The following is a 26,053-nucleotide window of genomic DNA, read 5'->3' as shown; positions in this document are numbered from 1 at the left end:
ATGATCATGTCGCATGGTTAAGCCCGTCCTTCATCGAGCAGAGAGATGATCATGTCGCATGGTTAAGCCCGTCCTTCATCGAGCAGAGAGATGATCATGTCGCATGGTTAAGCCCGTCCTTCATCGAGCACGAAGTCGACTTCGCGAAGTCTGTTGATACCCGACACTCTGTGCTGAAGGTCCGTGCGGTTAGCTTGCATAGCAAGTGTCTGACCTGTCTGACTTGCACACTCGGCCAGTGCCTGACTTGTCTGACTTGTATACTCGGCCAGTGTCTGACCTGTCTGACTTGTATACTCGGCCAGTGTCTGACCTGTCTGACTTGCATACTCGGCCAGTGTCTGACCTGTCTAAAAACACCTCCGCGCTGTTAGCTTGCATACTCGACCAGTGTCTGACCTGTCTAAAAACACCTCCGCGCTGTTAGCTTGCATACTCGGCCAGTGTCTGACCTGTCTGAAAACACCTCCGTGCGGTTAGCTTGCATACTCGGCCAGTGTCTGACCTGTCTAAAAACACCTCCGCGCTGTTAGCTTGCATACTCGACCAGTGTCTGACCTGTCTAAAAACACCTCCGCGCTGTTAGCTTGCATACTCGGCCAGTGCCGTCTGACCTGTCTGAAAACACCTCCGTGCAGTTAGCTTGCATACTCGGCCAGTGTCTGACCTGTCTAAAAACACCTCCGCGCTGTTAGCTTGCATACTCGGCCAGTGTCTGACCTGTCTGAAAACACCTCCGCGCTGTTAGCTTGCATACTCGGCCAGTGTCTGGCATGTCTGAAAACACCTCCGCGCTGTTAGCTTGCATACTCGACCAGTGTCTGACCTGTCTAAAAACACCTCCACGCTGTTAGCTTGCATATTCGACCAGTGTCTGACCTGTCTGAAAACACCTCCGCGCTGTTAGCTTGCATACTCGGCCAGTGTCTGACCTGTCTGAAAACAACTCCGCGCTGTTAGCTTGCATACTCGACCAGTGTCTGACCTGTCTAAAAACACCTCCGCGCTGTTAGCTTGCATACTCGGCCAGTGTCTGACCTGTCTGAAAACACCTCCGTGCGGTTAGCTTGCATACTCGGCCAGTGTCTGACCTGTCTAAAAACACCTCCGCGCGGAGGGGTTTTGCTGCCCGCCCAGTGAAGATAAAGAGGGAACATTTGTCTCTGCTCGCGCGGCAGCAAGCAGGAAGTCTCTGAACTGTACTTCGCGTAGTCGACTTGGCCCAATAGGAAGGTTTCCGCCAGTTATCTCTTTGAGGTTTTGGGTGCTTACAGAGTACCGTGCCCCTTGCGGGGGCATCAAACATCGAGGTCACAAGCAGGGTCAAGGGGAAGGTCGGCTGGGCGGACAGGAGACTATCAAGGACGGGCTTTAGACTGCGTTGCTGTACGCGTGAAAACCAACACTGAGTTTCGACATTTCAATCAGCAGCAGACAGAAATAGTGCATATCGTTGCGTGGTGGAGACAACATGTCACTCAAAGTGTGTGTGGGTCTGCTCGCCGTGCTGTGTGTCAGTCAAAGTGTGACTGGAATCTGGCCGTGGGATGACGACGACGAGGACACTGTGAAAGTTAAAGACGACGCCGAGAACAAGACTGATGACGAAGCAGGAGAAGCTTCTGGTGATATCATTCTCGTGGGTATGTGTAAGGCTATTGCAAGTTTGAAGAGCATACGAAATAATGAACTGACTTTATTTTATTAGTATAAAGGTTAAAGACACAATGTCTTGTCTAACAACATATCCCTAAACAAATAAAAACATGTAATATTCACAAAAGAATCATGCAGATAAGAAGGGGTAGAGAGAGAGAGAGAGAGAGAGAGAGAGAGAGAGAGAGAGAGAGAGAGAGAGACAGACAGACAGACAGACAGAGAGACAGACAGAGAGACAGGCAGACAGACAGACAGACAAGACAGTAAAAAGAGTAAAAGAGGGAAAGTGAGAGAGAGAGAGAGGGTGAGAGAGAGGGGGAGAGCGAGAAAAAGAGAGAGAGGGAAAGAAAGAGAGTAAAGGAGAGAGAGAGAGAGAGAGAGAGAGAGAGAGAGAGAGAGAGAGAGAGAGAGAGAGAGAGAGAGCAACAGACAGACGAACAGACGGGGAAAGATATGAAGACGTAAACATGATGTGTGTGCGTCCGTCTCTCTGGCTTCCTCTCTCTGTGTATGTTCCGCGTGGATTCTTCTCAATAAGATCCATCCTGAACTCAGGTCAAAATGAGTTACTTCCCTTCGGGTCTCATTCTATCCCTGACAGGATGCCTTGGTTTTCCTTGTCTGGAGAGGAAATCGAATTTGTACATATTTAGATATTTTCGTAATGTGTTATTGATATAAGCAGATTCGCGATCGTCGATAATGATTTTTCATGGTGTTGTGTAATTTTTAAATTGCAAAGAAATTGATATGTAAGACAGTTTCAAGCAAGCTATCTTTCGCGGATGTATATACTGTGCAAACAACTCTAAAGTGTCACGTGATAATCAACTTTGGCTCCGGTGCGCGCCGGTGCAGACGATTTTTTCTGTAACCAGTTGAGAGCGATGCAACCATATATCACGGTCTCCTTCCGACAGCAGTCTCAAAATTTTGACTTGTTTTGACCTTAGAACGATGTCTTTATTATAACTGTGAAGAACAGAACGGAGATCACTGTCGAAGTCTGCCGCCAATCTGCAATTATTTTCGTCTCGCGAACACTGATCTCAAATTTAGATCAGTGCTCGCGAAAAACATATGGGAGATAACTCTGTATTCTTGTTTTGATAGATTCGCGCAATAATTCAGCATGCTGTCAGAGAGAAACTGGCAGTAGCCGTGGAGCAATGATTATCAGAATGAATAAGATCAACATTTGTTTTCTTGTGTATGTCATTGCCCATGAGCAAGCGGAGTAGATGCAGACAGGCTAATTTAGATTTGCCTTGTGCTACTACTTTTGAGGTAAAAACCTCTCTCTCTCTTGTGAGATTGTTGTGTGTCAAACGCATTTGACCTGTGAATATTCATCACGTCAGGTGTGTTACTCTGATTGGCTGACCCAGGTCACGAGAATTCTTTGACTGACAGGCATAATCAAGTCGGAGCGCTCAAGTTTCCATTGCGGCTGTCCTGTCTAATTCGCGGGGTCGCTTCAACATTTCTTTTGGTCGAATTAAAGGGTAACAAAACCGTTATTTCTAATATGCTGACTGTTAGCAAATGATAACAGACATGTCTCACAAACGATATCAGCATTCGCCTAAAAGGCTCATGCTTGATATCTTTTTTCTCGACATGCCTGTTATCATTTGCTAACAGTCAGCATATTAGAAATAACTCATTATATCTGTCCATCTCATTCTCGTAATATGTCCTGCCTCTGTCCGCCTGTCGCCATCTGCCTTTCTAAAAGAAAACACTGTTTTCTCCTAATTGTTTCTGTTGCTTTTCTGTTGCCCCCCTTACTGCCCGATCAACAGTCCATCTTGTTCTTACTGCCCGATTAACAGTCCATCTTGTTCTTACTGCCCGATCAACAGTCCATCTAGTTCTTACTGCCCGATCAACAGTCCATCTAGTTCTTACTGCCCGATCAACAGTCCATCTTGTTCTTACTGCCCGATCAACAGTCCATCTAATTCTTACTGCCCGATCAACAGTCCATCTAGTTCTTACTGCCCGATCAACAGTCCATCTAGTTCTTACTGCCCGATCAACAGTTCATCTTGTTCTTACTGCCCGTTCAACAGTCCATCTAGTTCTTACTGCCCGATCAACAGTCCATCTTGTTCTTACTGCCCGATCAACAGTCCATCTAGTTCTTACTGCCCGATCAACAGTCCATCTAGTTCTTACTGACCGATCAACAGTCCATCTTGTTCTTACTGCCCGATCAACAGTCCATCTAGTTCTTACTGCCCGATCAACAGTCCATCTTGTTCTTACTGCCCGATCAACAGTCCATCTTGTTTTTACTGCCCGATCAACAGTCCATCTAGTTCTTACTGCCCGATCAACAGTCCATCTAGTTCTTACTGACCGATCAACAGTCCATCTTGTTCTTACTGCCCGATCAACAGTCCATCTAGTTCTTACTGCCCGATCAACAGTCCATCTTGTTCTTACTGCCCGATCAACAGTCCATCTTGTTCTTACTGCCCGATCAACAGTCCATCTTGTTCTTACTGCCCGATCAACAGTCCATCTTGTTCTTACTGCCCGATCAACAGTCCATCTAGTTCTTACTGCCCGATCAACAGTCCATCTAGTTCTTACTGCCCGATCAACAGTCCATCTAGTTCTTACTGCCCGATCAACAGTCCATCTTGTTCTTACTGCCCGATCAACAGTCCATCTTGTTCTTACTGCCCGATCAACAGTCCATCTTGTTCTTACTGCCCGATCAACAGTCCATCTTGTTCTTACTGCCCGATCAACAGTCCATCTAGTTCTTACTGCCCGATCAACAGTCCATCTTGTTCTTACTGCCCGATCAACAGTCCATCTTGTTCTTACTGCCCGATCAACAGTCCATCTTGTTCTTACTGCCCGATCAACAGTCCATCTTGTTCTTACTGCCCGATCAACAGTCCATCTTGTTCTTACTGCCCGATCAACAGTCCATCTTGTTCTTACTGCCCGATCAACAGTCCATCTAGTTCTCACTGCCCGATCAACAGTCCATCTAGTTCTTACTGCCCGATCAACAGTCCATCTTGTTCTTACTGCCCGATCAACAGTCCATCTTGTTCTTACTGCCCGATCAACAGTCCATCTTGTTCTTACTGCCCGATCAACAATCCATCTTGTTCTTACTGCCCGATCAACAGTCCATCTTGTTCTTACTGCCCGATCAACAATCCATCTAGTTCTTACTGCCCGATCAACAGTCCATCTTGTTCTTACTGCCCGATCAACAGTCCATCATGTTCTTACTGCCCGATCAACAATCCATCTAGTTCTTACTGCCCGATCAACAGTCCATCTTGTTCTTACTGCCCGATCAACAGTCCATCTTGTTCTTACTGCCCGATCAACAGTCCATCTTGTTCTTACTGCCCGATCAACAGTCCATCTTGTTCTTACTGCCTGATCAACAGTCCATCTTGTTCTTACTGCCCGATCAACAGTCCATCTTGTTCTTACTGCCCGATCAACAGTCCATCTAGTTCTCACTGCCCGATCAACAGTCCATCTAGTTCTTACTGCCCGATCAACAGTCCATCTTGTTCTTACTGCCCGATCAACAGTCCATCTTGTTCTTACTGCCCGATCAACAGTCCATCTTGTTCTTACTGCCCGATCAACAATCCATCTAGTTCTCACTGCCCGATCAACAGTCCATCTAGTTCTTACTGCCCGATCAACAGTCCATCTTGTTCTTACTGCCCGATCAACAGTCCATCTTGTTCTTACTGCCCGATCAACAGTCCATCTAGTTCTTACTGCCCGATCAACAGTCCATCTTGTTCTTACTGCCCGATCAACAGTCCATCTTGTTCTTACTGCCCGATCAACAGTCCATCTTGTTCTTACTGCCCGATCAACAGTCCATCTTGTTCTTACTGCCCGATCAACAGTCCATCTTGTTCTTACTGCCCGATCAACAGTCCATCTTGTTCTTACTGCCCGATCAACAGTCCATCTTGTTCTTACTGCCCGATCAACAGTCCATCTAGTTCTTACTGCCCGATCAACAGTCCATCTATTTCTTACTGCCCGATCAACAGTCCATCTTGTTCTTACTGCCCGATCAACAGTCCATCTTGTTCTTACTGCCCGATCAACAGTCCATCTTGTTCTTACTGCCCGATCAACAGTCCATCTTGTTCTTACTGCCCGATCAACAGTCCATCTTGTTCTTACTGCCCGATCAAAATATTTTCATGGTTTATTTCATTTTGGCTCCAACAATTTAAACGAAGTGTCAAGAAACAACAATTATGATAAAACAATTAGGAAACGAACTTAGTTGAACAAGCAAATTCAAAATGACTTTAACATGATGGTGATTAGTTCATTCTCATTTCAGATGAAGAAACTACGACTTCGACGAATTTTACATCGCCAACAATCGACGACACATCACCAATATCAACAACTCCGACAACGACTTCGTCGCTGCCGACGACAACAACTACAGTCACAGGAACACCCCCCACTGAGTCAACAACGCCAGACACCACAGGCGCGAAAACGAGCACTCCCCGGAAGCCTGGGGTAAAATACGATCCACTCCCTCAGGTATCAAATATGGTGTCCGTTGTGAAAAGTTTTCCAGGTCGCTCGCTCCGTCGAAGGATTTCGTACGGTGACTCTGACCACAACGAGATTGTCAGTGACGATTCTCGTAGACTTTACGTGAGTCGCGCGTTCTGTTGTAGGTGGTGTGATGTTGTAGGTGGTGTGATGTTGTCTTGAAGTGTGGTATTGTAGGTGGCGTTGTGATGTAATGAAGTGTTTGATGTATGTGTTGTAGTGATGTATTGAAGTGTTTGATGTATTGAAGTGTTGTGATGTAATGAAGTGTTGTGTTGTACGTGGTGTTGTGATGTATTGAAGTGTGGTGTTGTACGTGGTGTTGTGATGTATTGAAGTTTTGTGTTGTACGTGGTGTTGTGATGTATTGAAGTGTGGTGTTGTACGTGGTGTTGTGATGTATTGAAGTGTGGTGTTGTACGTGGTGTTGTGATGTATTGAAGTGTTGTGTTGTGATGTATTGAAGTGTGGTGTTGTGATGTATTGAAGTGTTTGATGTATGTGGTTTTGTGATGTAAGTAGGTTGTTCTACGGATCTTAGGTCAATGAGGAGTCAATATTACGCGAGTGTTATTTTTATTTTGGAAGTGACATTAAGATCTTGAATTAGTTAGTTCTTGCTATACAACATCCCTTCACCTTGAAATTGAGACTAAGACAGAAAGAATGGGTGAGAAAGAAAGAGAGTGAGAGAGAGAAGAAAGAGAGAAAGAAAGAGAGTGAGAGAGAGAAGAAAGAGAGAAAGAAAGAGAGTGAGAGAGAGAAGAAGAAAAGGTAGAGAGATGGAGAAGACAGCGAGCGAAAAAGAAACACAGGCAGACAGACAGACAGACAGACTGACAACCCGACAGACAGTTGTCACTGATCAATCAATCAATCAATATGAGACTTATATCGCGCGTATTCCATGGGCACAGTTCTAAGCGCAGGGATTTTTTTTATTTTTTTATTATTATTTTTATGCAATTTATATCGCGCACATATTCAAGGCGCAGGGATTTATTTATGCCGTGTGAGATGGATTTTTTTTACACAATACATCACGCATTCACATCGGCCAGCAGATCGCAGCCATTTCGGCGCATATCCTACTTTTCACGGCCTATTATTCCAAGTCACACGGGTATTTTGGTGGACATTTTTATCTATGCCTATACAATTTTGCCAGGAAAGACCCTTTTGTCAATCGTGGGATCTTTAACGTGCACACCCCAATGTAGTGTACACGAAGGGACCTCGGTTTTTCGTCTCATCCGAAAGACTAGCACTTTGAACCCACTACCTAGGTTAGGAAAGGGGGGGAGAAAATTGCTAACGCCCTGACCCAGGGTCGAACTCGCAACCTCTCGCTTCCGAGCGCAAGTGCGTTACCACTCGGCCACCCAGTCTACACTGATGAATTCTTGCAAGCCTCACAGTCCTGGATAATATTTGTTTGGTAAAAATAAGTATGCCCTAATTTTTTTGCTCTGTCGAAAGACCTTACGACCCATACCTTACGGAAACTCCTTGCATCGGGACGCCACAGCCCTTCAGAGTCGAATGACCACCTGCCAGGACTGCATGGGTAAGTCATCTTATTTTCAGGGGTAAAATAAACAGTCCCTCTTGTGGGGGTGGGGGTGGGCGCGAGCACGCGCGCGTATGTGTGTGTGTGTGTGTGTGTGTGCGTGTGCGTGCGTGCGTTTTTGCGTGCGTGCGTGCGTGCGTGTGTGTGTGTGTGTGTTTGTGTGTGTTTGTGTATGTTATATGAAGTCTTATATCGCGCGCGTATCTCCAGACTCAGACTCAAGGCGCAGGGATCTATTTATGCCGTGTGAGATGAAATTTTTTACACAATACATCACGCATTCACATCGACCAGCAGATCGCAGCCATTTCGGCGAATATCCTACTTTTCACGGCCTATTATTCCAAGTCACACGGGTATTTTGGTGGATATTTTTATCTATGCCTATACAATTTTGCCAGGAAAGACCCTTTTGTCAATCGTGGGATCTTTAACGTGCACACCCCAATGTAGTGCACACGAAGGGACCTCGGTTTTTCGTCTCATCCGAAAGACTAGCACTTGAACCCACCACCTAGGTTAGGAAAGGGGGGAGAAAATTGCTAACGCCCTGACCCAGGGTCGAACTCGCAACCTCTCGCTTCCGAGCGCAAGTGCGTTACCACTCGGCCACCCAGTCCTTGTGTGTGTGTGCTTGTGTGTGTGTGTGTGTTTGTGTGTGTGTGCTTGTGTGTGCTTGTGTGTGCTTGTGTGTGTGTGCGTGTGTGTGTGTGTGTGTGTGTGTGAGAGAGAGAGAGAGAGAGGGAGAGAGAGAGAGAGAGAGAGAGAGAGAGAGAGAGAGAGAGAGAGAGAGAGAGAGGAGAGTGGCAAACAGACAGACAGACAAAAAAACAAACAGACAGACAGACAGACAGACAGACAGACAGACAGGCATACTGACACAGACATACATACAGAGACGCAGACAGACAGAGCAACAGCAACAAAACAAAACAACAAAACTCCAACGTTAAGACTGTTGCAAAGCGTGTTGCACGGGACACAGATCTTACCCCTCCCTGTTTTCCCAGTGCGTCTTGACACGGTGACGTCATGTCCACTGCACTTTGACGCGGTCAGTCTGGAGGCCTGGCTCGGACAGCTCTACAATCTCCTCAGCGACGGCTGCCCCATGGGTAAGAAACGGTCAAGTCGGAAACTTGATTTCAGTGCCACCCCCCCCCCCCCCCACCAGACCCCTTTTAAGACCTAAACAAATCTAAGAAATTCGGGTCTTAAAAAGGAGGGACTGTAAAAAGTGATATACATATGAGCCAATGTCAAAAGGTGCTGTGGGTACGCTAGGTATTTTATAAGTTCTGTAACTATTTACTGAATGTACACTCAGATGGAACTTTTGGTTTTTCTGAGAGATTAATGAATAAAGATGATCGCAGAGAAAAACCAAAGACTAACTATAAACAGTTAAAATTCTGCTCCTCATTCATTACGCACATTAGTGCTTTTTAGGGACGTATTTTGACAAGGTGTTTGAGTACTCTCGATAGTTTTAGAAAAAATGCTAATAAGCTTTTTTCTGGGCAGTTGGATTTAAACCAAATGATTGCATGAACCCCAATACATAGTTCTGTGTGTTTTTCGTCCCATTTGTCCGCTTTTTAAAGAAATTATTAAAGTTTGAAAATTGCGTGTCTAGCGTGACTCTTTGCGTCACAAAAACTCAAACTTTAAAAAAGCTTCCAAAAAATGTTGTTGTTCAACTAGATACACAAAAGAACCAGTTTTGAACAAAAACTGTCGGTGAAAAGGAAAAACAATGAAAATAACCACTATATTTTGAAGTTTGGTACCATTTCTGGCTAATTTAAGCTTTGTCGTCACAATGTCACACTAGACACTTTTTTTCAAATTTCATTTTTTTTCCACAAAATTTTTAATTTCTTTCTTTTATGCGCTTTTACCTTGATTATATTTAATCTACACCCCAATACTCATATGCGAGCTCAGTAGAAATGAAAGTTCTAGAAAAAAATGGAAAAAAATCAGGTTTATGTCCTTACATGCCACAAGAGACACTCGTCAAGCCTCAACTTAACGGCCAAATAACACAGCCGTTGTGAAAGATTTTCCCTTTTCTCCTTTAGAAACTATATACTGAATGTGTTAAGCAACTCAAAACACCAGTCATTTTACTTTGGATGTACTTTGATTTTCGAAGCTGTCAGACAGCACCTTTTGACATTGGCTCATATACAGAGGTCATGACTCTAAATCAGAACAACCATGGTCTTACACAGGGGGATGTCTTGGTTCCCCTGTAGTAAATCGACTTTCTTCTGTATAAGAAAGAATTAAAAAGAAAAGAAAATAGATGTAGGCCTGCTATTCTGCGGGCGGGTAAGGATCTCGTCTTTACATGACGTTGTTCAGTCAGCTGCTACGCGACGGCTGTTTGGGGCGAAGGCTGTTTGGGTCGAAGGCTGTTTGTGTTTGGGTCGAAGGCTGTTTGGGGCGAAGACTGTTTGGGGCGAAGGCTGTTTGGGGCGAAGGCTGTTTGGGGCAAAGGCTGTTTGGGGCGAAGGCTGTTTGGGGCGAAGGCTGTTTGGGGCGCAGGCTGTTTGGGGTTAAGAATGTGTTAATTCTAAACGCTGCTATGCTAGCTGCTTGGCAACATTAGAAAAAAAGTCATATTTCCATTATCATTGTTGCGTATGCATAGAATTTATTGTGGAACCGCTGGCACTTAAAAACAGAAGTGTAGGTGCTGATAACAAGCTTACCTAGGAACTGCTGACAATATGTTCCACTGCCACTTGCAGGTGTTGGCGACAGGACCAGGTGTTGTCCGAGCAGTGACCCCCACATCCTGGGCCTGGTCCGCGACATGACGAGTCGTGTCCGTGACGTGTACCACGTGCTACAGACCTCGTGCAACAAGTGTCCACGTGAGTGTTGACAGTGATACAGACAGTGACAGCGAGAGATCAAATCAAATCAAATCAAATGTTATTTTACGAGGGTTGTGGCATAAGCAATACAAACGAGCTTTTTTCAACCAGCCCTCAGCCCTGAAGACACACAGACAGACACATAGACAGACACATAGACAGACACATAGACAGACACATAGACAGACACACAGACAGACACATAGACAGACACACAGACAGACACATAGACAGACACATAGACAGACACACAGACAGACACATAGACAGACACACAGACAGACACACAGACAGACACATAGACAGACACACAGACAGACACATAGACAGACACATAGACAGACACACTGAAGACACACAGACAGACACATAGACAGATACAACGTACACATAAAAAGCGTAACCTTTTCCCTTCCAGAGGACGGAAGATGGTCTGATTGGTCGAGCTGGACCGCCTGTCAGGTCACGTGTGGCTCCGGCACGCGCACGCGCATGCGCACTTGCTCCAACCCGGCCCCTGCAAATGGCGGAGTGATGTGTGGTGGTCGCAGTCGAGAGTCCTCGTCCTGTTTCCCCGGGCCGTGTTGTGGTATGTAGAATGTCGGTGTGGTCGTGAGAGTTATTGACACCAATTGTTATGCTGGTTTGCTCGCTTTGAAGTTTCTTTTCCTTCCTCTCTTCGTTTTTTATTTTTATTTGTTCACGTTATTCTATTGCCGTTGTGTGTGTGGCAGATAGTTGTGTGTGTGGCAGATAGTTGTGTGTGTGGCAGATAGATGGGTTTGGTGTGCATGCTGGCCACATAGCAATCATCAGCAGTCAGCGGGACTTCTCGGCAGCGTGGGAATGTTGCATGCATCATTTATTGACGGGCACAAGCGTCCTTTTGCTAATAGATTCATTAAAACTAAATTCTTGCTCTGCACAGAAAGCGGCCATTGTGTTGAATGATGGTGTGTGTTCAAGTGTGTCCAAGTGTGTCCAAGTGTGTCCAAGTGTGTCAAAGTCAGAGCTGACATGCTGAGCCAAACTGTTAGTACAAGGAACTGCGCCTTAACCGGAGCTGAGAAGACCAACATGTATCAGATAGCATAGACAGAGAAGACCAACTAGGCGCAGCCTGGTATTCGGCTCTACTTCTTCCCGGCGAAGCCGGTACCCGGCGAAGCGGGTAATCATCTAGTAATTGATATAGGGTTATATCTAGACAAGTTCTTTTCAAACAGATAGCTAGATGTATGAACGTACTGACACGTTCTGTCCACACAGGTCCGGTGGATGGAAGCTGGACGCAGTGGGAGGCGTGGTCCCGCTGTTCAGTCTCGTGTGGGGATGGAACCTCTCAGCGGATTCGAACCTGCAGGAACCCCCCGCCCAACGCGTGCGGCAAGCAGTGTCCCGGCCAGGACCTCCAGACTCAGAACTGCAACCTGGAGACATGCTGCGGTGAGTTGTGTCTCTATGAGTGTTCTTCAGCATAAAGCGATAACTGTTGTTTTAGACCTTTTCGTCCCTTTAAAACGACGTATGGCTGCCTGAATGCCGGAGTAAAAAACTGTCCTACACGTAAAAACCCACTCGTGCAAAAACTTCAATGAACATGTGAGTTTCAGCTCATGACCGAAGAAGAAGAAGAAGAAGAAGAAGAAGAAGAAGAAGAAGAAGAAGAAGAAGAAGAAGAAGAAGAAGAAGAAGAAGAAGAAGAAGAAGAAGAAGAAGAAGAAGAAGAAGATCCTATCGTAATTCCAAGTTCTCGTAAACCTCAAAGCATGGTGTACGGCTATCTCACGAGAGCTGCGAAGGCCGAAGATCGTAGTTCTCGCGACTTTCGAAACATGGCAAAGAGCATGTCTCACGGATATCTCGCGAGAGCTGCTTAGATCCCGAAAAGGTCTATTCGTAGCGTTGCGTTTGATAAAGGGGAACTTTCCGTCTTCAAGACATTTTCCACAGAACTAGTCTTCAGAAAGAGCTCATTCTTGCAAAACACCTCGTACCTCGTCTTGTCCTCGTCTTGTCCTCGTCTTGTCCTGACCACAACGTTCTTCAGAGGTGCCATGTTTTCTTCGACAAAATAATATGATTCTTTGAATCTTTCAAAATCAATTTGTGCAGGGCCAGTCTACAGGAAATCATGACCAGAACTTCTTCAGAGGTGGAAGTATATCGTGAACGGAATAATAACTATAATTCTTTTCATCTTTAAAAACCATTTTGTGCAGTGCCAATCCACGGGAAATCTAGACCACAGCTTCTTCAGAGGTGGGATTTGTTTTCGGGAAAAGATTATCATGATTTCATTCATCTTTTGAAATCAATGTTTGCAGTGGCAATCTAAGGGAAATCTTGACCAGAAATACTTTAGAGGTGGGATTTTTTCATGAATTAGTATAAAGATTTCATTCACCTTTTCCAATCAATGTTCGCAGTGCCATCTACCGGAAAGTTTGACCACAACTTATTTACAGGTGGGAGTGGGATTTTGTTTTCGTGAACAGAGTTTAATGATTTCATTCATCTGTTTAAATCGATGTTGGCAGTACCGTTGAACGGCAACTGGAGCCCGTGGGCCGAGTGGTCTGCGTGCAGCAAGACGTGTAGCGGGGGGAGCAGGCAGCGGACACGAGCGTGTGACAGTCCCCCGCCCAACAAGTGTGGGTGCACGTGCCCCGGGCTGGACAGACAGCGGGAGGACTGCAACACCGGCGACTGCTGCGGTCAGTCAAATGTAGACGAGTTGACCATGTTCGGAAATAACTCTGTCAAGCTTGTGAATACACTTGCTTGTAGTGAGTCAAACTTCCTTGTAGTGAGTCAAACTTGCTTGTAGTGAGTCAAACTTGCTTGTAGTGAGTCAAACTTGCTTGTAGTGAGTCAAACTTGCTTGTAGTGAGTCAAACTTGCTTGTAGTGAGTCAAACTTGCTTGTAGTGAGTCAAACTTGCTTGTAGTGAGTCAAACCTGCTTGTAGTGAGTCAAACTTGCTGGTAGTGAGTCAAACTTGCTGGTAGTGAGTCAAACTTGCTTGTAGTGAGTCAAACTTGCTTGTAGTGAGTCAAACTTTCTAACGTGACATTTTTGGCCTGTCATTAGAAAGGGGTGTGTCTGAACAAAACTTGCCTCACTATTAGGGGAAAGGCTCCTAATATAGACCGGCTCCTAAAATGGACCACCTCTTGTTCTGACAAACTAACGGCGCTAGAGCGCTCAAAACATTTTCATTCGCTGTATTCACTCTCTCTGGATCACTTGCACATGTCAAAACAGTTGCAGAAACACAAACCTCAAAACCGTTAGGCTTTTTCTATTTTTTCTCACTTTTGGCAGTGTTCACTCTAAATTTGCCGCTTAAAACGGACTCGTTTCTGTTCAAAGCCAAAGCTTTTATCACACAAAAATTGCTATATATGACAGCAAAGACCGTATTTTGTTACATTTTAGCAGTGTTGACCCCGAGTTTCTACCGTGCAAACAATAAATAATAGCAAAATCTCAAAGTATGTGTGAGTCCCCTAATATGGACCACCTTCAACAAATCGAGAAAAAAAAAGCTAAAAGCAATTTTCATTAATTCATTAAGAAGCTTGTTGAAAATAACCTATAACTAGCCCTCGAGATTTCAACAAAATATAACAAAGTCTTCTTTTCGTGGAAGTTGATAATTTCACTTATTTTAACTCTGTTTTTGATAAGCTTTTTCAGTTTCCTGGTGTGCTTCAAATAATGCTCTCATCAACCCGAAACAGATAAATCTTAAGCATATTTGAATTAGTCTGACTTGCACACTAAGTTGTATCATGTTATTTTGAAGTATAGGGGTCTTTTTACAGTGATTCGTGAAGGCCGCTTCACTGGTCCATTATTGGGCGCCCAGACTCCTAATATGGACCATTTGTGATTTTTTTCTGTATTTAATTTTTGCTGAATGTCTATCAAAGCTATTTCACTCTAATTAGGCCTAACGGTTAACCTAAGGGAGAAGGACTACCACACAAAAAATGAAACTTCTTCGCAACAAAACAAGTTAGTTATCAGCATGAAACAAAAAGTGGTCCATATTAGGAGCCCTTCCCCTATATGTGTGTGGACAGAGAGCGACAGGACGGCGACCCTGGCGACTGCTGTGGTCAGCTACACTTTGTGCACAAGAGGATGAAAGTCGCTTGTTCTGTCCAATGCTTCTTACTCTCTCAGAGGCCAGGAGGTTGGTTCCGCCAACTCTCACTTACTGTGTAGCACACGACGTATACATTTAGAGCGCTTATCCCCAGTACAGATTTGTCTCACTTGTAAAGACTGAAGAAGGGGGCGCAATTTGACCACTGTGCTGTTTTCATTTGTCCAGTATGTGGTGACAATGGGATGTAAATGTGATGTAACTGTGCTGACCATTTCAGTGGACGGCCAGTGGGGGTCCTGGTTGTCATGGGGAAGCTGCAGCGTCACGTGTGGGTGTGGCCAGCTAACGCGCATGCGCAGATGCGACAGTCCAGCGCCCACTTTCTGTGGTCTTCGCTGTGTCGGGTCAACCTCTGAGTCCGTGGACTGTTGTGGAGAAAACTGCTGTGGTGAGGTCCTTCTGCTGTGTTTGTGTTGTTTCTTTGTTAGTTTGGCCTTCAGAATAACTTCCTTTCAGCACACACTCAAACACACTCCTTCCATCAATATGTTCACAACAATGCACATTAGATGATAGTGCAATAATGCCGATTTTGTTCAACGTAGAATGAAATGAAAATTCTTATTTACACACGATGATGTCGTGGAAAATTTCACAACAGAGCAACAAAGATTCCTTTGTTCTATGTAAAACAAAAGTAGCTCTGTATAAATGTCAGCATGGTGGGGCAACAACTATTGACATACACCAAAGTTCGTGACGTTCAAGTTAAAACAAATATGTGCGTACATATGGCGGAATTTTGTTTACGATACGCTTTATTATAAAAAGAATTATATATTGACCACACATTTTTCTGTCTGTCTGCATTGTGAGCGTTACATCTTGCAACAAAACCGTTTTCATGGAGCTTCCGATTCGGTTCCCCCTTGACAAAATTCGTGAGTGAAACTTTCTTGCCTGTGATCATCAGTGGAGGGCGGGTGGTGCGCGTGGTCAGCGTGGGGTCAGTGCAGCGTGACGTGCGGGGAGGGCGTGCAGAACAGGACACGCACGTGCCAGTGTCCATCACACAACTCCTGTGGCCGGCCCTGTGCCGGCTCAACCACGGACCTCCAGCGCTGCCGTCAAGAGGACTGCTGTGGTAAGCGTCGTGCCAGAAGTAGCTAGGGGCGGACCTGATATTCTGGTAGTGAACACCAGCGGCGCCTGAACTCATTGTTTTGCAATTTAAGTTGTTTGTATGCATACGGAGTTTGTCGAAATGATACATGTCCGTGTCTCAGATTTATGTGTGCGTCACTGTGGCGAGAGAGGCGACCATCCCAATGATGATAAGTGCACATCGAAACGTAAAGATGTCAAAATAACACCGCTCATTAAGGTTTCTTTGTTGTGAGTATTTGTTTCTCTTTTTTCAGTGGATGGTAATTGGGGATCATGGGAAGCGTGGAGTCAGGTGACCGTCACATGCGGTTCAGGCATGCGCACACGACGCCGCCGCTGTGACAGCCCGCCCCCTGACAGCTGTGGCCGACCATGTGACGGTGTCAGACAGGAACGACAACTCCACGACACACGAGTTGCCTGTCCGCCGCGCTGCGGTAAGCTCCCTTGACTAAAAGGCAGCCTCCGTTCTTGCCGTTATGGCGTTAACACGATTCGTCTCAACAGCTCAACTCTGACTAGGCTTTTACATACATCTCTTAACCTGGACACACAGGACAGTCCCCCAATAAGGAAACCATTTTATCATTCTGATAAATAGCTGGATTTCTCGCGAAGAAGTTTCATTTTGTGCTTGGTGGTTGTTTGTCCGTTCAGTTAACCGTCAGGTCCAATGTGAGACAATTAGCTGTGGACATTGAGCGACATCACTCGGGCACCTAATATGGAACAAGTCATCACCTAATATGGAACAAGTCATCACCTAATATGGAACAAGTCATCACGCCACATGGCAAAAAGTCCAATTATGAGATGTTCCTATCCTATAAAAAAAATAAAATAAAAAAAAGCCTGCCCAGGTCACAGATGGTGAATCAAATTTCAGAGATTTAGATCCCACGACGTGTGGCCAAGACGGGAACCTGCACGTGTAGCTATGACGCTCGCTGTACGTGTAACGTCATCAAATCGAGCGTTTACGTCACAAATTCCCGCGCTAGCCAACACAACGTGTTACATGGATTCCGGAGAGTGGTCGTGCTGAAGACGAATACGTTTGATTCTAAATTTTCTCCGTCGGTACAATATCAGCATAGTTAACTAACATGAACAGGCGTAGGGTAAGCATTAGCAGATTTCGTTGTGCTGTGTTCAGTGAATACAAGGTAAATGTGGGTAGATTTGTTCGCACCGAAGAGAGAAGGGAATTCCGCATACGAATTAGTCAGAAGGAATCGTGCACTTTTCAGAATAATAATAATCCTACGTCACTTTCAGGCACATGTGTGTTGCGAATACACAAACCACAGCGGTGAGAAGTGTCAGGTATATACGCTAAGACGGGCCTGCTGTCAGTACTGTGACTGTCTGCGATTAGATTTTCTGCTTGGCGTTGTTCAGTTTTAGTTGTGGAGAATCTGTACCAAGTTTTCAGAACGTGTGACGTCATAGCTACACGTACAGGTACACGTACATGCACCCGTTTTGGATGCACCTAGATCTCTCTATTGTCTCACAGTGGACGGAGGGTGGTGCCAGTGGTCATCATGGGGTCAGTGTTCCGCCACCTGTGGTCAGGGCTTCCAAACCAGGTCACGCTCGTGCACTTGCCCCGCCCCCAATTACTGCGGCGAGCAGTGCTCCGGTTCCGCTACTGACGGTCGCCCGTGCTTCTCTGCTGACTGCTGTTGTAAGTCCTGGCTCTGCCCTTGAGTAATTGACATTATATGTCTTTAGCTTTTGACAAGTTATGGTGCAGGATATGAAAAACAAATATACAGATTAATTTTCATGATAGAAGATTATTGTGTAAATTGTTGCTCTTAAAAGTTATGGATTGATTAACTTGTGTCTCATGTGTTGTGTTTGTTCCTATTGTTGCACCTTTTTGTTTCAACCAGGAGTTGATGACAGAAGTTATCTGCTAATTTATGCTAAGTTTTAGTTGATGACAGAGGTTCTTTGCTAATTAAGGCTAATTTTATTTCCAAAGTTTCAGTATAATGTTTTAGCACTGCGTCTGTTGCTGTCGTATAGCACTTACATCCCCTAGATATTTGATATTTGTTTTTATGATATTTGTTTTTATCTTACTTGCGATTAAAGTATATCCCTGCGGACGTGTCTGAGATCAGTGCAAAGCCCCTTTCACGACACCCCAATGTAATGTCCCTCCTTCCTAGGACCTTGCTGTAGTGTCCCTCCTTCCTAGGACGTTGCTGTAGTGTCCCTCCTTCCTAGGACCTTGCTGTAGTGTCCCTCCTTCCTAGGACCTTGCTGTAGTGTCCCTCCTTCCTAGGACCTTGCTGTAGTGTCCCTCCTTCCTAGGACCTTGCTGTAGTGTCCCTCCTTCCTAGGACCTTGCTGTAGTGTCCCTCCTTCCTAGGTCCTTGCTGTAGTGTCCCTCCTTCCTAGGACCTTGCTGTAGTGTCCCTCCTTCCTAGGACCTTGCTTTAGTGTCCCTCCTTCCTAGGACCTTGCTGTAGTGTCCCTCCTTCCTAGGACCTTGCTGTAGTGTCCCTCCTTCCTAGGACCTTGCTGTAGTGTCCCTCCTTCCTAGGACCTTGCTGTAGTGTCCCTCCTTCCTAGGACCTTGCTGTAGTGTCCCTCCTTCCTAGGACCTTGCTGTAGTGTCCCTCCTTCCTAGGACCTTGCTGTAGTGTCCCTCCTTCCTAGGTCCTTGCTGTAGTGTCCCTCCTTCCTAGGACCTTGCTGTAGTGTCCCTCCTTCCTAGGACCTTGCTTTAGTGTCCCTCCTTCCTAGGACCTTGCTTTAGTGTCCCTCCTTCCTAGGACCTTGCTGTAGTGTCCCTCCTTCCTAGGACCTTGCTTTAGTGTCCCTCCTTCCTAGGACCTTGCTGTAGTGTCCCTCCTTCCTAGGACCTTGCTGTAGTGTCCCTCCTTCCTAGGACCTTGCTGTAGTGTCCCTCCTTCCTAGGACCTTGCTTTAGTGTCCCTCCTTCCTAGGACCTTGCTGTAGTGTCCCTCCTTCCTAGGACCTTGCTTTAGTGTCCCTCCTTCCTAGGACCTTGCTTTAGTGTCCCTCCTTCCTAGGACCTTGCTGTAGTGTCCCTCCTTCCTAGGACCTTGCTTTAGTGTCCCTCCTTCCTAGGACCTTGCTGTAGTGTCCTTCCTTCCTAGGACCTTGCTTTAGTGTCCCTCCTTCCTAGGACCTTGCTTTCTGTTTCAAACAACTGTAACCCGACCCCCATTTAACAACTCCCCCTTCTTGTCCACTTGTCTTGGATTTTTGGTGGTCTTTAATCGGGGGGTTGCCCTGTACTAACTGACTGATTTAACACTTGTGTCAGCCTGGGCCTCGTGGTCTATGTGGTCTCCGTGTTCGCTGTCCTGTGGAGCAAGGCCCGGAACTCGCTCCAGGACCCGCAACTGTGTTCGCTCTGGGGCACAGTTATGTCCCTTGCTGGGGTGCCCCGGGTCGTCACGAGAAGAGGGAAGCTGCCCTGTTGTGCCCTGCCTCCCACGTGAGTTGACTCCTGGGACAGTGTGCATGACACAGACATACGTTGCTGTTTGAAGTTATGAGCCACGTTAGATTAAGTACTGCCCTCACTTTCTTATGCACGGACCGGAAGTAGGGCTTACCTCGGAAGTTAACGAAGACATAACTTTAGGCTGGATTTCCTACAGCGAGACCCAGGAGTAGACACGCTAGTTCCGGAGTTTAGTCGTACAAAAGGATGTGTTTTTTCCTCGTTTTGTTGTTGTTGCTTTTTGTGATGTTGTAGTTTGTTTTGTTTTGGTTTTTTTGGGGGGTTGTTGGGTGTTTTTTTTCGAAGGGGGGGGGGGGGGGGGGGGGGGGTTGGCGACGATAAAATCTTGCAGACCTTGAAACAGAGACTGAGGCTATAATTATAACGGTCCAGTAGAACAATGGCTGTCTTTTTGTGTGTAAATTGTCCAATTTGTTTCAAAACACAAGAACGTTAATGTTACGGTATGGCTTAGCATGGTATTGTATGGTATGGTATGACATGGTATTGTATGGTATGGTATGACATGGTATTGTATGGTATGGTATGGTATGGTATGACATGGTATTGTATGGTATGGTATGGTATGGTATGACATGGTATTGTATGGTATGGTATGGTATGACATGGTATTGTATGGTATGGTATGGTATGGTATGGTATGGTATGACATGGTATTGTATGGTATGGTATGGTATGGTATGACATGGTATTGTATGGTATGGTATGGTATTGTATGACATGGTATTGTATGGTATGGTATGGTATGACATGGTATTGTATGGTATGGTATGACATGGTATTGTATGGTATGGTATTGTATGGTATGGTATGGTATGGTATGACATGGTATTGTATAGTATGGTATTGTATGGTATGACATGGTATTGTATGGTATGGTATGGTATGACATGGTATTGTATGGTATGGTATGGTATGGTATGACATGGTATTGTATGGTATGGAATGGTATGACATGGTATTGTATGGTATGGTATGGTATGACATGGTATTGTATGGTATGGTATGGTATGGTATGACATGGTATTGTATGGTATGGTATGGTATGGTATGACATGGTATTGTATGGTATGGTATGACATGGTATTGTATGGTATGGTATGGTATGACATGGTATTGTATGGTATGGTATGGTATGGTATGACATGGTATTGTATGGTATGGTATGGTATGGTATGGTATGGTATGACATGGTATTGTATGGTATGGTATGGTATGACATGGTATTGTATGGTATGGTATGGTATGACATGGTATTGTATGGTATGGTATGACATGGTATTGTATGGTATGGTATGGTATGGTATGGTATGACATGGTATTGTATGGTATGGTATGGTATGACATGGTATTGTATGGTATGGTATGGTATGGTATGGTATGGTATGGTATGGCTTGGCATGGTATGGTATGGTATGGTATGTCTTGGTATGGTATGGTATGGTATGGTATGGTATGGTATGGTATTGTATGGTATGGTATGGTTTGGCTTGGCATGGTATGGTATGGTATGGTATATACGGTATGGCTTGGCATGGTATTGTATGGTATGGTATGGTATGGCTTGGCATGGTATGGTATGTTATGGTATATATACGGTATGGCTTGGCATGGTATTGTAAGTTACTGTACGGTATGGCTTGGCATGGTATTGTAAGTTACTGTACACCATTCTCTGATTGCCGTGCAGCCCCAGCGTGGACGGCGTGGGAGGAGTGGTGCCCGTGCAACTGTCGCAGGGGGGTCAGGTCACGACGTCGGAGCTGCAGCCAGCTGGGTCAATCACTGGCCAACGTCCGGTGTACAGGGCTGGCCAAGCAGGAAGAGTACTGTGACGTCAGCCAGGTGCGAAACTGTCCAGGTGAGAAGAGACAACAAGGCGGGGAATATGACTGTGTTGCGACTGTGTGCAGTGCGCTAGGAATGTTACCTGGCTCAATGCGCTGGGCATGTTACCTGGCTCAATGCGCTGGGCATGTTACCTGGCTCAATGCGCTGGGCATGTTACCTGGCTCAAGATACATGAACAAGCAATACATTTAGTCACAACAAGATAAAATAGGCTCATCTAATTAATCACACACACACACGCACGCTCGCGCGCATGCACCCACACGCACGCACGCAGACACACACACACACACACACACACACACACACACACACACACACACACACACACACATATAGGGTAAATATTGGTTGGGACAAAAAGGCAGTCATCAAAACATTCCCCTTGTAAAAAGAACAACTTTATGGGACTGGCATGTAAAAGCATCTAGTATCACAGGATAATTTCGATCGGTCGACAAACCACACGTACGCACCCATACCGTTTGGTGAAAATGGGTTGATGGTAAAAGATTAAATATTTGCATTGTGATTCTATTACCACAATTCATACATTGCTCCCTCACCAGACTGCATCACGGACTGTGTGGGGAAGGCTAACGGTACCTACCCATCATGCACCAGTTGTTCCGACTACATCACGTGCTCAAGAAGCCAGGTAAATATGTGTCCCAGGTGTCTGTCTCCCTCTTCTGTCTGCAGACTGTCCGTGTGCCTGTTTATCTGTGTATCAAGAATACATTGGTTGGTTGGTTGTTTGGTTGGTTGGTTGGTTGGTTGGTTGGTTGGTTGGTTGGTTGGTTGGTTTTCACGTCCATTCCACCTAAATGGCTATTCAAAGCAGATTTAACTGATTTCCTTTCTCAGTCGCCGCCGTGTTTACATTTAGGTATATCACAGCCAAGTCAAGAAGGTTGTAAAACCGCATTTCTTTTTACACTTGATTCTTCAAATCTTGTAAATTTTTTTGACCTCTTTCTAAAGTCTAAAATATTATTCGAGGAAGGTGGGTGTGAATGGGAGGGGGGAGAGGGGGGAGGGGGGCGCATCTCGGTCAATGATAACTAGATCGTGAAAGACAGATAGAGCGAGGATGGCCATACGGTCATCTGACCAGGCCAGCGTGTTATCTTTCTTTGCTACATTCGTGTTTGTTCAACAGTTTAAGAATAAAGAAGAAAACATGTATCCGCTCCCCTCATTATCAAAAACCATTTTCATCTGTCCACCATCTTTCTTTCATCACCTTTACAAATATCACACGCTACGCCGCCACCAAAACACATCTGTTCTCACCTTAGGTAGCATGTCCGCTGTTGTTGCGCAGGTGACATTGAACCGCTGCCCGAGCGACTGGCAGTGGGACGACCACAAGAAAAAGTGCGTCATTCCCCCCTCCGAGTCCTGCCCCCTCCTGCAACCCATGACGTCATGCCAATATGGCGCCGACGGTACATTCCACGCTTCCGGCGGTTGTGGCCGGTACATTGAGTGCGAGAGGGGGAGGAGGACTGACGGGGTGTGCAGGGGAAACACGGAGTTCGACGCTCACGCCATGAAATGCCGAGCACAAAGGTCGAGAACTTGCACACGCCGCTTGGGGAGACATCGCCAGTCTTCGGCTAGGTCGGCACAGAGGTGAGATGTTGGTATGGGGGTGGTGGTGATGGGGGTGGTGGTGATGGGGGTGGGGAGACATCGCCAGTCTTGCTAGGTCGGCACAGAGGTGGTGGTGATGGGGGTGGTGGTGATGGGGGTGGTGGTGATGGGGGTGGTGGTGATGGGGGTGGGGGTGATGGGGAGTGGTGGTGATGGGGGTGGTGGTGATGGGGGTGGTGGTGATGGGGGTGGTGGTGATGGGGGTGGTGGTGATACACGCCGCTTGGGGAGACATCGCCAGTCTTGCTAGGTCGGGTGAGAGGTGATGGGGGTGGTGGTGATGGGGGTGGTGGTGATGGGGGTGGTGGTGCCTGTTTCTTTGAGGATTTGTTATTCCTCCTCCTTCCTCTCTTCCTCTCTTCCTCTTCTCCTCCTCCTGCTCGTCCTGTTGATAATGGAAAACATAGTTTTAATTCTTTTCACAAAAGTCGTTGTGTCATTGCAGTAGAAATATGTTTTCCAATGAAAATTCAAGATGCTTTGTTTTTTTGAGTGCTGCTTCCAGTTGTTTATTATTACTTTGTTTTGTTTTAAACAGAGGTATTTGCATGCATTGTTCGTTCTTTTCTGTGAAAATGTTTGCCATGACCTCGTCAGACAATCTCTTTTGCATACTAAGAACGGTCACGGTATGTTTATAACAGGACGAGTACCGGAAACTTTGATGTCTTTGAATTGACCAGGCAGTTTACTTTACTCAAATATCTTTCGGTCTTGTTATTTGCACAGGGATGCCAGTGACGAAAACGAAGATGAAAATGACGATACCAAAAAGAAAGAACAGATGGAGAAAGACAAGTAAGTAATCTGGAACTCCGAGTGATGAGAGCTTCTCTCACTGCTTACTCATCCCGTAACCCGCCGGGGTCGTAGGGGTCGTGGGGGTCGTGGGGTCGTAGGGGTCGTGGGGGTCGTATGGGTCGTGGGGGTCGTATGGGTCGTGGGGGTCGTAGGGGTCGTGGGGGTCGTAGGGCACTGCACTGACGAGCGCTGCACCAGCTGGTTCCACCCCTGCCGGCTGTGAGCAATCTGTTGGCTTGTCGCAAAGCTTTTCCCAGTCCACAATCAGACAGTGCGTTGAGTAGAGATCTCCGGTATTTTACAGATTAAAATGTTTGTCAAAGTGGACATGAAATCGGCATTGGTTCATGCATAGCAATTGCAATTTGTTGTTTCCAGTTTCTTCCTGACTAATTAGAATACCCGGTTTTATCAGTGCCCTCATTCTGTGCCCCATGTCGACGTGACACCCCTCGCTAGTAACTAGCCTACAATGTCACGTGGCAAAGCTTGCAAAGCAAGATTCTTCACTATTTCTCAACCCATAAACATCCGTTAAAGTTATTTCCAAACATCGTTTATTCAAAATGCATGTATTTGTTTGTGCTCTTGACACAGAAAACAGCACGCTACCCCTCTCTCGTGACTAGCCTACAGTGTCACGTGGCAAAGTTTGCCTCAATAGGAGCAAGATTCTTCACTATTTCTCAACCCATACAAATCCGTGAAAGTTATTTCCAAACATCGTTTATTCGAACATTCATGTATTTTTTTGTGCTCTTGACACAGAAAACAGCACGCTACCAACAGCGGCCGTCACCACAATGCAGCGCAAAAGGCCGACCACTCCACTGAGGACAACGAAGCTCTTCCACGCTCTCAGAAGACAGTCAGCACTCAAACACACAGCAAAGAAGACAACAAAATGGAGAAAAACTACGACAAGTCTATCTCGACCCACAGCGAAAAATCGAGCGCGACGCTAGAGAAATCTAAAAATACCCACACAAAAACTGACTTGACTCGCAACAAATTAAAAGCGACCCATAAGAAAACGGACGTAACTTATGAGAAATCCCGCACACGTAATGAGAGTTCAAGGTCGACGGACGAGAAACCAAGCGATGCTGACACGAAATCTACACAGCCGAACGAGAGATCAAAGTCAAACAACGAGAAGTCAATCCCATCTCACCTGAAATCAAGCTCTGCTGGCACGAAATCTACACTGACGGACGATAAATCATCCTCAACCAGGGATCTTGACTCTGACACCAATTCAGTCCCTCTGTCCCGCCCCATCCCGGCTGAAACGGAAAGGGAAGTGAAACTACGGAACGGAAAACCAGCACACCAGCAGAAAGGCCACGGAAACTCTCGCTGCTACACGAGGTGTGAGGGCTTGAAGAAAGGCAAGAAATATCAGTCCTGCCAGGGATGTAGGTTTTTCCTCCACTGCCCCCTGAGAGCCCCGCCCCACGTTCGACGTTGCCAAGGGAACCATGTTTGGGATGATACGCTCAAAAGATGCACCAGACATTCAAACACGTGCGGAAAGACAACTCTTGAAGAGCAGGGAGATAATTCTCACCTAGAGCGTCTCCCAGTGTCGTGATTTGATTAAGTCTTATTTCTTATCTTACTTCTTTATTTGTGTGTGTTTTTACCCCAAGCCAATTATGTCACAATTGAAAGTTTTTTCTCTCACTGATTTTATTATTTGCGCTTGTTTCTCTGTGTGTGCCTGTGTGTGCCTGTGTATGTGTGTGTGTGTGTGTGTGTGTGTGTGTGTGTGTGTGTGTGTGTGTGTGTGTGTGTGTGTGTGTGTGTGTGTGTGTGTGTATTCCTCATCGTAAAAAGCAGATTGTAGGATGATCCTTTAAGGTTTCTTAATCTGTTATGTGTACGCATGTTTGGTGAACAGTAACTGGTAACGGTACAGTTCATTTCCACTTTGCTGTTTAGTACATCAGAGGTTTCCTTGCTGTAACGGAGATAAACATGTATGCATTAACATGCGTTAACAAATTATAATCCAACTGTAATCTGTTCTGAACTAATTCATGTTTCCCTTTGTTCTTTATTTCACGGTATTAATGTATTTCTGAATGTTGCAACGTTTGCAGTATGATTTGTTTTTGGATGTCTGGAATAATCTTTTCAAACTTTTGTGTTTATTCTTATCTTTTCACTTTATTGTCGCGTTCATGAATGCTTCACAGTGTTCATGTTTTGTATTTCTGTGAACAAGGATGGTTTAAA

General features: G+C 45.7%; 1 protein-coding gene across 4 annotated transcripts in view; it reads left to right on the top strand.

Moving 5' to 3' along the window:
* The window catches only part of LOC138972536 (SCO-spondin-like), a 27,606-nt gene extending 1,553 nt beyond the window's left edge, over positions 1–26,053 (top strand). Inside the window, exons 1-17 of one of the 4 annotated variants that reach the window (XM_070345177.1) lie at positions 1,130–1,643; positions 6,017–6,345; positions 7,723–7,810; positions 8,824–8,928; positions 10,573–10,698; positions 11,120–11,290; positions 11,971–12,147; positions 13,242–13,418; positions 15,098–15,268; positions 15,794–15,964; positions 16,242–16,424; positions 19,298–19,471; positions 21,192–21,362; positions 21,922–22,010; positions 22,680–22,990; positions 23,741–23,809; positions 24,581–26,053. In XM_070345177.1, coding sequence (XP_070201278.1) covers positions 1,472–1,643; positions 6,017–6,345; positions 7,723–7,810; positions 8,824–8,928; positions 10,573–10,698; positions 11,120–11,290; positions 11,971–12,147; positions 13,242–13,418; positions 15,098–15,268; positions 15,794–15,964; positions 16,242–16,424; positions 19,298–19,471; positions 21,192–21,362; positions 21,922–22,010; positions 22,680–22,990; positions 23,741–23,809; positions 24,581–25,406 — 3,510 coding nt within the window. In that variant the 5' untranslated portion in view covers positions 1,130–1,471 and the 3' untranslated portion in view covers positions 25,407–26,053. Of the gene's footprint in view, positions 1–1,129; positions 1,644–6,016; positions 6,346–7,722; positions 7,811–8,823; positions 8,929–10,572; positions 10,699–11,119; positions 11,291–11,970; positions 12,148–13,241; positions 13,419–15,097; positions 15,269–15,793; positions 15,965–16,241; positions 16,425–19,297; positions 19,472–21,191; positions 21,363–21,921; positions 22,011–22,679; positions 22,991–23,740; positions 23,810–24,580 lie in introns of those variants that run through there. The other 3 variants (XM_070345180.1, XM_070345179.1, XM_070345178.1) reach the window with 3 other exon arrangements.

The sequence above is a fragment of the Littorina saxatilis genome, linkage group LG8 (assembly GCF_037325665.1).
Source record: "Littorina saxatilis isolate snail1 linkage group LG8, US_GU_Lsax_2.0, whole genome shotgun sequence".
Taxonomy (NCBI): Eukaryota; Metazoa; Mollusca; class Gastropoda; order Littorinimorpha; family Littorinidae; genus Littorina; species Littorina saxatilis.
The sequence above is the reverse complement of the archived record's forward strand: the minus strand, read 5'-3'. Positions and strand labels throughout refer to the sequence as shown.